General features: G+C 41.7%; 1 protein-coding gene across 3 annotated transcripts in view; it reads left to right on the top strand.

Annotated features, from left to right (window-relative positions):
- LOC143343396 (GAS2-like protein pickled eggs) overlaps positions 1-15834 on the top strand; it is a 74664-nt gene that overhangs the window by 20039 nt on the left and 38791 nt on the right. For all 3 annotated transcript variants that reach the window (XM_076768270.1, XM_076768271.1, XM_076768272.1), the window contains one exon: positions 13645-14169. In XM_076768270.1, the coding sequence (XP_076624385.1) occupies positions 13645-14169 (525 nt within the window). The remainder of the gene's footprint in view (positions 1-13644; positions 14170-15834) is intronic.

Raw genomic sequence — 15834 nt, forward strand, 5'->3', positions numbered from 1 at the left:
TCGGAAATGACAAATACCAGGCGCCTCGATGTGGGCCTTATATGGAAATCGATCCCCGACAGCGTCGCCTAAACATTCTTAGGCAGTTTTCTGTTCCCAATTTTGTTTTTATTTCTAATTTTTACAATATTTAACTGGCTTCTTTAAATGCAAATTTTAGAATGCGCTGCGCGAGACTGATGCTAGAAACGAGGACAAATAGAAAGTTTTGTATGTAAATTTAACAATTTGTAACTCCCGAGAATGATTATCGCTAAATCGGGAGCCGTTTAAGTGAAAAACATTGTTTTAAAGCACAAATTGGCCGGAATTCTTGCAAAGAAAGCGCGCAAGTCGGTAATTGGATCTCTCCAGTCCCAGTTCTTTATAAATAGGAAACTGTTTCGCTAAATTCTAGACAGCCAGAACGGACGAGGTTGTCCAGCGCGGGATTAATTAAGCACAATTGTCGACATCTGCTTTCCTTGTCCCTTCTTGCACTGAATTAGAATTTACGGCGGCTCCATCGAGGTCTCGACTTGCCTAACATGTCCCCTTTTCTGCTTCCAAGAATCGCTTTCCTGGACAAAGATTATTTTTTACCAATTAACGCTGGAAGAAACTCACTTGACCATAATTGGGATTAAATATTCGTTGTCCTTACTCGCCAAATATACCCTCGTTGAATCATGCAAATTCTGGAGAATACCTTCCTCTCAGAGGACAAATTCATAATTAAATTCCATCCGAACCACTCATTATTTCTAATTAATAATTCTCCTTAATTCAAACTTTCCTAATTTCTAATTCTATCAAATTACAATTTTTCTAATTTCTAATACTCCTGAATTAAAATTTTCTTAGTCCATTATTGTCTCAAGTCCCAATTCTAAACGTCTTAGACTGGATCTACTTTTCTATTCCGCTCGAGTTATGATTCACGTTCGCCGCGGATCGTTTATTGTTAACGAGTATTCCGTTCACGTCGCGGCAATGAAAAACTCGGTAACAACAAATCCCACGAGGTTGCGACAGCGAATCGTAATAAAGATACATCACTGTTCGCGACAGTGACGCGGATTTTCGCTATCTGTGCGGAGATCTCTTAGTTTCGCGCTGTTCGCAGGAATCTAAACGCGCACGACGATACGCACACGGTCCCGTTTAGCATACATTTGCATATAAGAGGGCATTCAGGCGGCCGTCCTTGCTGGCTGATTATCCTTTTCGGAAGGCCAGTCGCGAAGGAGCTCCATTTTTGTATTCTGCGAGCAAGGTCGAACCTAATCGAAACTATTCCACTACGCTCCAACTATTCTATTTTCTTTCTAACAGTCTCTCCACACTGTTTACTGCGTTCGACGTTTAGAGGGATCCGTTAATCGTTGCCATTCGAGGAGAATTAGCCACGCCTACGCACTCACCCTCCCCTTAACAAGCTTCTAATCTTCACGCTAGTTGGCGCATTTCATTATATTTCGTCCATAACCTAAATTAAATTGTCTGGAAATAATTCTGCGACGTTTAAATCTGAAGAGTAAACTATTATTCAGTAAATATGTGTCACTAGGTTTTAAAAATAAATTCTGAAGTATTCAAGGTTGCAATTCGTTGAACCTCGTCCATTCACCTTGCTTTCTCGACCGACGTACTTGGATTTGCATTTTTTTTCTCTCATTACAGTGAATGAAGCCATTAAATAAATAAATCAATTTAACCTACATATTACGAGTCGCATGAAACGTTGCGAAACAATAATTTATTCCGAAATTATGATAATTTACAATATTCTGACAGTTACCTTGCGATATTTGAATTTTAAAATTTAGGAACACTCTGTATAGACAACGTTTTATTTCCAAAAATAAAAACAGAGAAGGAAGTGATCTGTCTTGGAGCGTGTATTTCGTGAAAGAGTCGAGGACCGGGCCATCCTCGACAACGTTTCCGGTTTGCGATTTCCTGTGAGCCACCCCTTTCCCACCCTATCCGTTATCGCGACCAAAACTTCAATGAAAACGCGCAGGACGATTTGTTAGTTCGTCTAGACCAGGAATGCAGCGAATTTTTTTACGGGTATAATCCGGTCAAAAATAAACACACAGGCGTCCTTCCATCCGGCCTTTTTCATGGTTCTGTCTAAATATAACGGGGGTCTTCCCCGACTTTCAACGATGCAGGGGTGCGCTGAAAAAACAACCAACGAGAATAGATTCAGGGGAAAACGGCGCCATCGCGGTGCAAGGGATAGGCTCGTCCAGGACCTCCGAGGATTTACGTATTTCCATGGAGACTTTAATTCCATTTTCAAACTTTCCAGAATGATCTTTCTTGGGGGGTGGGGTACGTCCCTTACTGTGGGTCTTGAGACTTGCAAGTTTCAATATCAGGAAGTTTGGAATTGGAAAAATAGCAATTTTTAAGAATTAGAAATTAGAAAACTCCTACGTAACAAGAGTTAAAAATCAGGTGTCAAGTGATATTTAATAGTAGGATTATAATATTCGTTTTTTAATGGAAACTGTTCGAATATATGGCAGCACGAACTCTTGTTACGTACCTTTGGGTACGCGATCGAATTTTACGAGGCAGATAAGCAGGCCACAGAAACTGAAAGTTATCGGATTCAGAGGTAACCCGATTTGTAGACGTACATGTTTGCAGTGTTACGAACTTCTAATTCGAGATAAATCAGGTTGACAAGTTTATTACATCCGCGTGCAATACAGCTGTGAACAACTTCTACTTAAAATTACATCGTTCGAGATTATTAAAACTGGTATTATTTACAACAAAGTCGACGATATTTTAAGATACACTTCAATAAATTTCAAATATTTTTAATATCGTAATATAATTTCTATTTATAGTCCACTGGCAAGATGATACATTTATGAAAATCGTAAGTATTGTATACGTTAAACAATAAATATCACATTAATCAGGAACCTCGACAATGAAATGCGAAGAAGAATTTTAATTAACACCGGAAGCAAGTTGTTCTCAGACTAATTACTGCGTTTGATCTTTCAATCCTTGTTTATTATCTATCTTCGTTATGCTTCGATAATTAAGATTAATCACCGCGATCATTGGCGAATGTATTCGCATGCAACCATTTACGTCCAATCAAGTCTCGGTCCAACGTGATAATATATTAGAGGAATTGAAACCAAATCTATCATCTGTTCCAAATAAATTTTTTCAACTTTACCAACTTTTCTCATAATTTTTCAATCTCCACATTTTTTGTTACACCTAATTACTTAGATACAATCTTTCTAATTCCTACTTATATTGGGCACTAATTAATCTAATTCTTGAATTTTCTAAATCCTAATTAAGAAACGATTCGAAAGTTTTCAAGGTTCTGTGGTAAATGTTGAACGATCCGACTCACAAAGGAACTCCGACTGATACACGTCGATTCTTATGAAACTTTGCACGAATGTTCATTAGACCAACCTAAGAATTTAACCATAATTGGTTCGTGCCACTTTTTCACTTTAAGGGAGAAATCGATCCTTTTATCTGAGCCGCCTCTTCGGTTTAAGCGCGTGTAAATGGCGAACGATGGAAGATACAAAAACAATAGTTGAAATAAAAGTTATACCATAATTGAATTTCTTAGAAAAGGAGTGATCGTGACAATTTTCTAAATTTCTAATATTTAATCATCAAAATTAATATTAATTTTTTGTTATTCAAAGATTAAACTGAACTGGTTGGCTCAGCCAGTGTCGATTGTCACCGAAATGCGACAAACGTTGTGTCACAAGTTCTCTGTGACGCTTTTGAATCATTGAAACGAGACGAGACTGGCTTCAAACAGCCGACGAGACGGATTAGCCGATGAAAGTGCACTCCATTCAGTGCAAAGTGCTCGTTGCAGTTGCACGAAAGCGAAACGGAACACTTGCATACATGAATTCTATGTAAACAGATCTATTCTTTTGATTTTAAACGCTTCTGAGGTTAAACAGGCAATTACAGTTACTAAAAATGCAATTTGTTAATCAACATAACTTTGCAATTCAAGTAGAAATAACAATACTATTATTCAAACACATTTTTCAACTATAATATTCGAATTAAAATGTTCAATAGAAGCCTTGAACAAAGTCTTTTGGAATACTTGTTCCAAATTTCCTAGTAATCGATATGCAAAAGCTTTAAAATGATCTTAATCTCGATAGACTAAAACTTTAAAGACTCTGAAGTGTTTAGTAAAAACGTTTGAAGACATTTGAAGATATTTGAAGATGTTTGAAGATGTTTGAAGGCTTTCAATTCGACGTGACCAATCAAAGAATGAATTCTAAAGAATTTCTAGAAGTCAAGTACACAGTTAGATAGCTCCAAAGCCCCTCTAAGCTTCAGAATCTATTGTCTCGATGCTTTTTACAGCACTTTATACTACGTACATCCTTTATGGTTTACCAGAAACGTCTTTGTTGCTCCGTTACTATATCAAATCGTTATCTGCAGAGCCTCGATTCTTTGTATTCTCCTTCGGCAGGGACTATCTCGTGTTTTCATCGAATCGATCGCGGTTCCCCAATCGCCTCGTAAATATCTATTTGCCTCGTATTGGTTTCGCCGCGATATATTGCCGCGTTTATTCGGTCGAAGGCAGTTTTCCCACCGTATCGGCTGTCATAGTAATCGACATCAGGCAGCTATTAAGTAATTGAGAACACAATTGCGAGACAAAATAATCTGTGCTGCAATTAATGACTGCGTACTTACCAGAGATAGTGTATCACGGCCTTCTTGGATTTGTGTATCGAGGCCTTCTTGGATTTGTGTATCGAGGCAACGACGAAAGGAAAATGTCTTTGTAAAATACAATAATTGCACGGCCAGTGAAATGCTGTTCGACATTGAACAAACGCATTCGTAGAAACGATTATGCTCGTTGATGCGAAGTCGTCGTTGATTACTGTTATTCAGAGGGTTGCAGGGTCTCTTTTAATCATTCAGTTACTCGGATTGTTAGTCATAAGTGCGTGATTGCTTTGGAAAAAAACGACATTCTTTAAAATTTATTCTTTCATATTTAATTTAGCAATTATGTGTTATTCCTGTCGTCTAATGTAAAGTCTAGGGGTTCAGTTGCCTCTGAAGTTGCATCCGTGACAACTTGAAGGACAATCACAGATCAATTTTGAATTTAAATGCAAGTATTGCAGAAATTATTTACGTCGAATATGCACATAATTTGCGAGGGGTCCTTGGCATTTCAAAAGAAAGGAAAATGGACGTTTTCACGAACACCATAGCCCTCGACCATTTTCTATTCGCGCGGGAACGTTCTCTAATTCCTAGAATCACCGCTTTTCCGACTCTCCCTTTCCCACCGTAAAAACACAGCTCGCCTTCGGCTATTGTACCGTCAAGTAATTACGCACGTCGTGTGCATCTCGTTTGCCATACAGCACACAACAAAAACAAAACAGGTTTTCCTCGTGGCATCTTATGCATATCATCGTTCCCTGGCGATTCTTCCGTGCCACGTACGCGCTGTTCGACGCCGTCACGCGTTCACCCCTTCAACAAGAATCGCGTCGCGAGTGTGAAATCGGAATGATTCACAATTGACTACTGTCACGCACGATATTTCATTGACGGAGTTACTGTCGTTAACCTACGGGCCAGGATTTCGAATAATTCCCAAAGCATTAGTGTCTTTGCCACTTATGGAGGTGCTTAGGTTTCCTAAATTATCGTTATCTTGTGTTAGGTGATCATCCCCAGTTGATAAACAGACGTTGCACTAAAGTGGATCTATAGACACTTTGGTTCGAAGACTTCTGAACTCTGGCTAGTGTATCTGAAGACTTTGATCGTCGTATCAAAGATTCTAAAGCCATCCAAGGACACTGAGGAAGATCTGTACAGGACATTGCTTTGAGTTGAAGACTTTGTTTCAAGAACTTCTAAGGACTATACCGTGAGGTCTTCAATGAGGATTTTAAGCACCCTTTCAAGGGAGGCCTTTGGTCTACTAATTGCCGAGTTTCACTGGATTGAGGATTTATGGTAGAAAAAGGGTTGATCTCTCGGTCCTGAAAGTGTGTTCTTTCTTTGGGTCACCCTGTACAGGGCAAAGGTCCTCCCCCCGTCGAAGAACGACGCGGGAACCGAAAAAAGAGTCCGGAAAGAAAAACAAGAAAGCGTTGAAGAAGATCACGCTCCCACGAGTCGAATCATGAAAGCAGCTGGCGGGAGATAAATAAAACAAACTGCGTCGTGTTACGCTTTTCTCCGCGCGGCATTACGGTTAACGACGTTGTCCCCTGCGAGCGCTGCGAAGCCGCTCTAATTTACGATGTTGAATGTGCAGCAGCCATTTTCATTAAGCGCATTTGCCCACGGTAGTCGCGGAGACGACACGAGGGGGTCAGAGGCCACATAATGTGACATCCTGCCGTCAAACTCTCATCTGCCGTGCATATTACCATATGCGGCACTTCTCGGCTCTTCTCCACGCATCTCTTCCTCTTTTTGGCCAGTGACTCTCATTTTGGTTACCCCTTTTTCCTTCTCCAACAATAGTCGAGCACATATTTCGTTTGCATGTTTTCCCTTGCCCCACAATTACAAAACACCCTGTATACCCCAGTGTCGTCAAAATTGCACCTTAATAGAGGGTATTTCTCGGTTACTTTAACTGCCTCAACCAAACACCGTTCGGTGCACCTTTGTCCGGAGACACTATTGTGCCTTCAACATAAAGACGAAGCGGATGTAAACACCAGATGTTTACGTGATCGGAATCTCATTGGTCCGCTAAGTCTACACGTGCTACATAATAATAGGTGTATCCTAGGTACACCATAAAGTAGGTCGGAACCTGAAAAGGCCCTAGGCGCTACTGAAGACACCAACAGTAAATCTTCTATTAAAAAAATATTCCAAGCATAACGTGGCAACATCGTCTTATGTGTCCCCTCAAAGAATTCGCCCTTGGAGGGGTCAAAGACGAGGTGAATGTAAAGAGATCGTCACGTGATCAGACTCCCTATTGGTCTGTGGTGTCAACACGTAGCTATAGCCAGGTATCTTTAAACTCCAACGTGCCACCGAAAAGTAAACAGCAAAATTTCCAATTATAAAATTCTTGCAAAAATTGAAACCTCAGAGAATATTTATAAAGAACAGAAGATTTAATAAAATTCCATTGACCGTGGAGTCTACTTAAGGAACCTTACGGTGTGCACGGCCCTGGCAGGGACACGTGGTTCCGTTTGCCTACCGTTCATCCTCAGGATAATAGGTCTTAGAAGACAAATGTGTCATAACAAAGAAACTGAATGCCTTCAACCCTTCTGAATACTATACAATTCCAGACGGAGGGACTGCTTCTTCCCGTCGTTCGAGTCCGCGTCATAATAACAGGATCCCAGACGAGAATATTCTCGTCGTTACGAATTAATCAGATATCCGGATGTTCCGGCTGCTTTTACTGTTTTCTGAGGAATTAACAGGCACGACGAGGGCCTAATTGCAAGACGACACGGCGCCGGGTTCTTCATGCCGCGTAACACGCATTCTCGACGGTTATTGCAATCTTCGCGAAGATGCTTGGCGTTAAACACCGATGTAGTAGCGTGGCAAACAGTTATAACGACTTTATTATGCGAGGCATCCTGATAACTCGTTCGGGGCAGGTTACAAGGGCAACAATTTAAACCTGAGAATAGCAATTTATGTGCGTAAAATGCAGCGCGGAGCGAGTGAAATATAACCTAAGCGTATTTATGAGGCAGCCCCGGAGTAAAATGTAAGATAAATGGCGGTGCCAAATTTTTGCCAAGAATGGAATCATACTTGGAGAGCTCCAAACGAAAATCTATGCGTAGTATCTCGTTTATAGTTGCTTCTACAACGAAAAGGCATAGAACAAAAGTTGTTGTAAATTACATTTCGAAACTATTTTGCCTTATTCAATTTTTGGATGGAATCGATAGTAATCGAGATATCGGAATTCTTTTTTCGAAATCGACTGAGGAGATACAAACAAATATATCGATTTTTCATGGAATTAAATATCTTTGGACGCCTCAATCGCGTTTAATCGACAATTTGTTATGACACTTTTCGTGTAAATAAAGCGCCACCCATTTTAAATGAAATCCACGATGATAAGGTGTGGAAAGATGGGGTGGAGGTGAATCAATGCTACTAAAGCTAATCTAAAAATATTATCGTTGTTGATACGTTGACGATTCTCGACGCTTCGAATCACCTGATTTGCAGAATCCACGAACGGAGGCGAGCACGTGTAAATAGCGAAGAGAAAGCTAATTTCAGGAACAGTTATATCCCATTTCAGCTGTGCCTTTATCGATGTCTCTCTCTCGTTTCCAATTTCGTGTACGCTAGAATTGCCGTTTGTCACAAGCGTACACTTTCGTAAATACATCTTCGTCCCGTCCGTGTTCTACTCTAAACTACACACGGTCACTTTCAAACTATAATATTACATACTGTAAGGAATAAATTTCAAAATAACATCGCAGGATTTATACGAGAATAACATTATTAATATATACCGAAGAATTCTGAATTGTATTAAACTTGTAATTTATTCTTTTGGTCCAAATAATAGGTCAATTGACCCACGATGATATCAGAAATTGATTAATTTCAGTTCTGAGTCCTCTACGACCGGATTAGGGCCGCGATATCGAGAAACGAAGACCCTTGCAACTCGAGTCGACGAAAACGACTGGACGATGTAATTGAAATAAATTGCAAGACCGCGATCTACGAGTGCCTTCATTCTTGACCCCGGACCGATTAATTTCTTCTTGAACGAACCCCCGAGAGCCAACGAGTCGCTTAAATTCGATCCTCATGAAATAATTGCAACTTCGAGCGGCCTTATTAAACGCGTCGTACGACCGGACTCGAACTCGGCCGCCGCCATGATTGCAATCGATAATTGCGCGCACAAATGGGTCGACGATCGATCGATCGATTTCGGAAATTCGCGGAAGATAGCACGCGGACGGACGGAAATTAATTCGAGGAACAGTTATGCCCTATTCCAATTCTGCGCTCGGACATTGTTTTCTCTCGCAATGTCTAGTTTCGTGCCGGCGAACCATCGAGATTTCGCCGAAGTTTGAACATTTTAGGTGAGGTTCATCTTGCTTGTTGTATAAATGTCATATTTTTTAAATTTAACACGATGCAAAAAGAGAAAATTATTTATTTTTCTTTGGGTGTCCAAAATAGGTAAACATTACGTTCCTAAATAATTTTTTGAAACAGTTCTGGTTGACCGATTGGCACCAAATTGGGAGGAAATCTTCATCACGTCTGACTCTATCGCTCACACCAAAATTTTCAAAATCCGGCGTCTTGTACTATTTTATTTTATTTTTATAAACAAAAGACGAATCAGAAAATCGATATACCAGCTTTAAAGTGCTGTCGAAGTGTTGTTCTTCGATATTTCCGAACAATTTTAATATCAGCTACAGCTATAATCATACTGAATGAAATGGTGTTTGGTTTGTTCACTTTGAAGAAGCAGAACGGCTGGAATCGTGGCATTCATGAAGGCATGTGACAAAATTCGATAAAAGCGATAGAGTTAAAATTTTTTGTAAATTCCAAAGACTGTGTAAAAAATGGACGTCTAGACTAGAATACCCTCTTAAGGGCTCGTCGATGAGTGTGCCTCGTTTTCAGTGGACTGGCTGCACGCGCGCACGTGGAGCCCATAAGGCGATGGTATGCGAGCGGTTCCAGCCGACTCGCGCACTCGTAAAAATTCTATCTAACAGCATCCGGTCGGCCGTCCCGGCTCGATACCTCCCCGGGGATAATATAGAGATTAGGCGAATGTGTCAACGGCCTACTGTAACGAGCCAACCGTTTCGCTTCGCCCGCGCAGCTGGCGATCCAGCTATCGAATCGGGAATCGAGTAGGCGCTCCGTGTTTGTCTTTCCTCTGGGCCCAGCATTACACACGATGTCTTTTCGCCAATCGCGAATCCGCAGACAATCTACGACCTCGATTCGACGGAACAACCTGAAAACTATGACTAATCGATCCATACACGGCGTTACCACGTTTTTTAAATCTAAAATTTAACAAAACAACATTGGAAAGTAGACGTTACAGACCTAACCGATCTACTTCTTGAACTTTTTTCTATTTCAAAAACTGCAGAATATTTTCCTAGATTTATAAATAATCTACACTTTCCACTAGTCCACAGAGAAAAACTAAACGAGGTTTCGTCCGGATTGGACAAGAATCGTACAAGTTACACAGAAGTCACGGACCCACAGATTGCGAATTTCATATTATTAATTAAAGAACTAAGTGGTTTAAGGATTTATGGCCCTGTATATTGTACGAATTAAACGACGAAAGGATTAATTTCGAAGTCGTCGTCGTTCAGATAAATTACGAGAAATAAAAAAAAAGAAATTCAAGAGAATTCTTGTCGGTTCCGTGGAACGGTTAAAAGACCGGTTGCGAACGTCTTCGGAGCGACGAGCGTTGAAACTCGTAGTAGCATATCGAGACAGGAAATGAAAAATTACGGAACAATCGATCAGCGTCTGCGAGCTGACCTCTTTAACTGTTTTATCAAGTCGCCTGGTCGGATTAACAGTGCCACTGGCAGATACGCGTTGTGAACCGTGCAAACAGTACAGTCGTTATAAAATTACATCCATAAACCGTCTACTTTAAATCGTTATTTATCGCCTATTACATAAATTAATTCACATGCAACGACGTCGAACAAACGTCATTCGCAAGAAAAATATACGAAGAGAACGACGTAGTAAAAAATTATTTGTCGATGTTAGACATGTGACTTCTAATCCATTATACAAAAATTTTTACTTAAAAAAACTGTTTCAAAATTGTTCTCCAATGCGTTGAAAACCGTGAAAATTGAATGATGCAAAATCTAAAAGTCTAAGCGTGGAGTTTGACGTTGAACACGAGCGTCGAGTATGTGGTACAGTGAAAGTGAGATGAGAAGGCAATAATCCGCGTAACATTGACCTCGTAAGCGCTTGAATTAGCCGACGAAAAAAATTTGCATTAAAATTTCGCAAGTTGCCAGCAATTAACTAGCTATTATACATCGTGTCTTTGAATTTCACCGCTCTCTTGCTTCGGTTATTTATCGTACGGGTGATTTTCGATCGAAACAAGTGGGATTTTATGGCAAACGCCGCGGCGGCGTATAGCTTTGCATTTGTCAAAGGCACGAGTGCCTTCTGTCGCGGTCGAAACCGCATCTGTCGATAAAAATCCAGTTCCGTTGTGGACCGAGTGTAAGATTACTCATAGCGCAGTTCAAACACGCTGCGTTAATGGAAATCTGGCGACATTGGATACTTTATAGCCACCGTTGACCTTTCTGGCGAAATGGTCTTTTTTGTATCCAGCTTCAAAGCGATGAATCAGAATTCAGAACCACGACACTCGACAAGTTTACTACTATTTATCACATCTATCATTATATTCTATGTATAACTGAAATTAACTCCGATGAGATTGATTCTTTAAACAACAATATTTTGCTAAAAATAATTTACCGCATTTAAGTGAAAAGATTCTGACATTTAACGTTAATAGAATCTCTAAAATAACCTTAATGTGAGATTAGTATACCTGAACAATATTCCCTCGCTAGTTGCATCAATCTGCGTTACGCATTCAAGAACGATCTATCTAAAATTCGAACCTGATCTCAATTTATTTGAACGATCGTCGCTCGAAAAACAGTTCTTTATGCCTTCGACACTACATTGAATTTTTCCAAAGCAGGCCAGTGCCCTAGAAACGATCCAAACTATTTATCCTGTACGGGATTATAAAATGCAGGACGAGCCCCAATCTCGGAAGGCTTGCAGATGTCCCACGAGCCCACAGAGCGCAAGAATTGCCCCATTGATCAAATTCCCGTGTAAACAGCGCGTGTACACAAGTCGCCGAGATAGGGTTCGAAGTGTATAAGTCAGTCCATACGGTCTCCTGTTGAGCAATAAATCAAAACGAGATTAACGGACTGAATGAAACGGCAAACATCGTGATTCATAGACGAGGATTTCTCGGCGAAATGAATTTCAAGAAACGTTTGAATTATCTCTTGAATTCTAACGGGGACTAAAACTCTAAAAATAATCGAATTCTTACGATATCGTATCGATAAAAATAATTTTCTTTAGACACAGCCGAAGATTTTCTGTAATTATATTTGTACGATCAAGGCGGATCTCAATGGACTACGAGTCGACAGCGTCGGGGTTCACGCGTCTTCGATCAGGGACTGTCGGGCTGTCGGGACTCCTTCCTTCGCTCGTAAACATCGTCCAAGTCTCACACATCGAAACACCCGCAAAACAGAATTATATTTATCAGCTCGTTCACTGAGAAACAATGGACGCCCTTATTCCCAGCCACGAGCCCCGAAGAATGAGGGACCTTATGCTCGACGATGTTGCACGAAGGTCCAGAGGCGTCGACTCGCGTAATTCCACGGCGCTATCGGGTCACTTTTAATTAATCGTCCGTAGAAAAATCGTCCCGGCCGCCGTTAGTCGCTTTGGAAAATAACAGGTCCTACGCAGCGATATTAAACGATAGACACCGTGGCAGAACCTGTTATTAGACGGAGTCGAACGGCGCGGAGTGCAGCTCCACCGCTCATTTACATCATCCCGATATCCAATTATCACGCGGTTACTTAAGCAGCCGCCAGCGTTTGCAATAAAAGTGCTGCAGCCGGGAGAGCCTCGTTGCCCGTCGAGTATTTATCGTCCGCGTAAATGTTAAACGCATTAGGACTTGCGCGCGGCGTTATTATTAATGGAACAATTAGCTTCGCGGGTGTTAAGATGCTATCGGTGTCTGTTTGACTCTTTAATCAGCGGGAGCAAACCAGCCACGCTTGCTCGACCGGTGAATGTCAGCTAAGCGACTGCCAGAGATTTATTCCAGCCGTGTTGAATTCGTGTCTAACCGACTCGCTGTTATCTCTGATGATCTTTGGGAATTGCAACGGTAGACTATTGAATTTTTAGGATCTCTGGGTCTGGGTAGAGGTTAGGTAGCAGAGAGTACTTTGCAAGACACTGATCAGAGTTGGTACTGAAGATGCACTTGTGGTTGGGTAGCTATTACATAATGGGAATCGAATTTTGGAATAAAACTCCTGTTCCTGATCTACGAATTAACATAGGTACTAGCGTGGGTACTCCTGGAACCACGATCAATGTAGACTTTGCCAAGTCATTGGGGCTAAAAGTTATGGTGAATAGAACACACCTAACTTTCAGAATTAAATACCTGTCCTCCAGGCTGTAGCTACACTACAAGCACTTAGCGATGCTGTAAACTATTAGATAGTGACTGCAATAGAGGAAGTGGCCTTTAAAGGCTAATTAAGTTTGCGTCTAATGGAGGTCCAGACTTCCCTGGATCCCAGACGCTTCTTGGCTTCGACCAATATGAAAACATCCTCTTCGTGGTCCTACTATTCAGCGGATCTAACGATCCTAAATTCTGACAAGTGATGTAGCGCTTTATAAGTGTTCCCTCCCCCGATTGCTAAAAGTCCTCGCGGTGATCAGTTGGCGAATCATCCCCATCTAACTGGTACGATCTGTTTCTGATTCTAGCACTCGAATAACGTACGCAAGTCGGCGGCTGAGTATGTGGCGCGTCGTCAGGCGCGCAAAATCTCGATGACACGTTCGATAACCTCGTCGCTGGCGCTGCCGATGAGCGAGCTGAGCGACGTGGCCTTCCTGCCGAACGCGAGGGCCGGCACCTTCTTCGCCCGCGACAACGTCTCGAATTTCATCGGCTGGTGCCGCAACAGCTTGGGCATCATCGAGTGTCTGCTGTTCGAGACCGACGACCTGATAATGCGCAAGAACGAGCGCCACGTGATACTCTGCTTGCTAGAGGTGGCCAGGAGGGGCGCGAAATTCGGCATGCTGGCGCCGATGCTCGTGCAGATGGAGAGGCAGATCGACAGAGAAATCGCCGCGGAGAATAAGGCGGCGAACGGTGCCCACGGGAACGGCGGGAACGAGGAGAGCGACGACGAGTACGCGGACATGCAGCAGGAGGAACCCTGCCTCATCTACGGACCCCAGCCTCAGATCGTCACCAATGACCTGAAGAGCCTCGACGAAATGGTGAGTGCATCACGGACCAAGTATACAAGTAGACCTTACACCTAAAAAATTTCAAACCGTTCTGAAAAAATTATTTTTTTCCATACCTCTGAAATCCTACGGAGTTTCGAGAGAAAAATTCATAAAAAAAAGTCATAACTCCTGAACCGATTGGAGGATTTTAATGTTTCAAAATACAAACAATGCGTATTTTGGTGAAGAATATTTAGATCGCGTTGGATGTTACGTCTACTTGTATACCTCGCCTGTGTTTCTATCGCTTTTAGGGTCTAATTCTTGGTGGTCCGAATCAGGGGACTCCCATAGGTAAAAGAGCATTAATGTTGGATCCCAGCCAGGACACAAGCCTTTATATAAGCTCAGTTGAGGTAGCAGAGTCTAGTTGACTGGAAGTTCGCATCAGCATATAGCCTATTGGAACTTATTTCCAAGTTATAGTGCTGTGACCTGGTATTCTATTCTCGAGACTAGGGCAGTGTGACTTATTCCACCGAACTGATTCGAACTACTTATAGCTAGGGATGCTTATAGATGGGCAGAGCTAGAATGATCAATAATAACGCGTCTGCACACTCATCGCGAGCTAGAAGATTATTCTAAAGGCTCGAAAAACTGATGATGTCTCATCGCCAACGTACCCCGCGTTGCTGATAGAAATCTTGATAGAAGAGCAAATATCTGCGGATGAACTAAGAAGTATCTCTTGCTCTGATCCAGAAGGAACAGACAATGCGATGCTGAAATCCTCCCCATCTTATTTGGGGCAACCTCTAACCTTTATCCAGGCTTATCACTGATCTCCGCCGCGGCCCACCGACAGAACCATGAAAAGCCACCGTAGAAAATAGAGGCTCGGACAATTCCCACGTAACAAAGTATTTACGATCGATGGTAACCCAAGTACCGATCGATTCTATTGGTCAAACAGAATGAGCAATTACGCCTGTTCAGCCCACAGTCGCATTACCGACGCCAGTGCGTAACATTTAGCAAGTGATTTAGTGCTCATTATCCATTTAGAGGCTGGAAACGCTTTGACTGGAAGCTTGTGTACCATTCGCGAACACTTTTTGCTACGTGTCATGCTAATACGATTTACGAGTTGCACGCGAAACGACCAGCTACGGAAGAGAGTTATCAAGGCAACGTTTAAACTGTCATTTCTCTTGTACCCGGTGATATTTAGAGTGCTTTTCTAGAAGTCTTAGGCCACCTGTGACGGAATTGCTCCCGCAACAACATTGGACGTGTCGGTTTTTCTCTTATTTCGTGTTTCGAGTTTCTTGTTGTATCGCCACGGGTGGCCCTGTCGCCTATGATACGATCAGGCATTCCCGAGACGAAGGGAACTATTTCGAGAACAATATTTATTTTTGTAGAGTTTCCAAAATTTTCAAACGCCTCAAAGTAACTCGGTGCCCGATTGGAAAGTGAATTCATTGATATCCATAAATAGTGAGGCGTGTTTGCATCTAGTAGTTTCCGTTCAAATAAATAAGTTTATTCGTTGTTGATTAATAAAGGAAAAAACGAGCCGGTTAGACGCGTAGTCCGTATGTGGTCGCCGATAAACATGAATTATGGAACCGTGAATTGTTAGCGTTACGAAAGAGAATACATTTATCAGGAATGTTTCTTTCGCCTTTCAACGCTGAAATACGAACA

The sequence above is a fragment of the Colletes latitarsis genome, chromosome 7, assembly GCF_051014445.1.
Source record: "Colletes latitarsis isolate SP2378_abdomen chromosome 7, iyColLati1, whole genome shotgun sequence".
Lineage (NCBI taxonomy): Eukaryota > Metazoa > Arthropoda > Insecta > Hymenoptera > Colletidae > Colletes > Colletes latitarsis.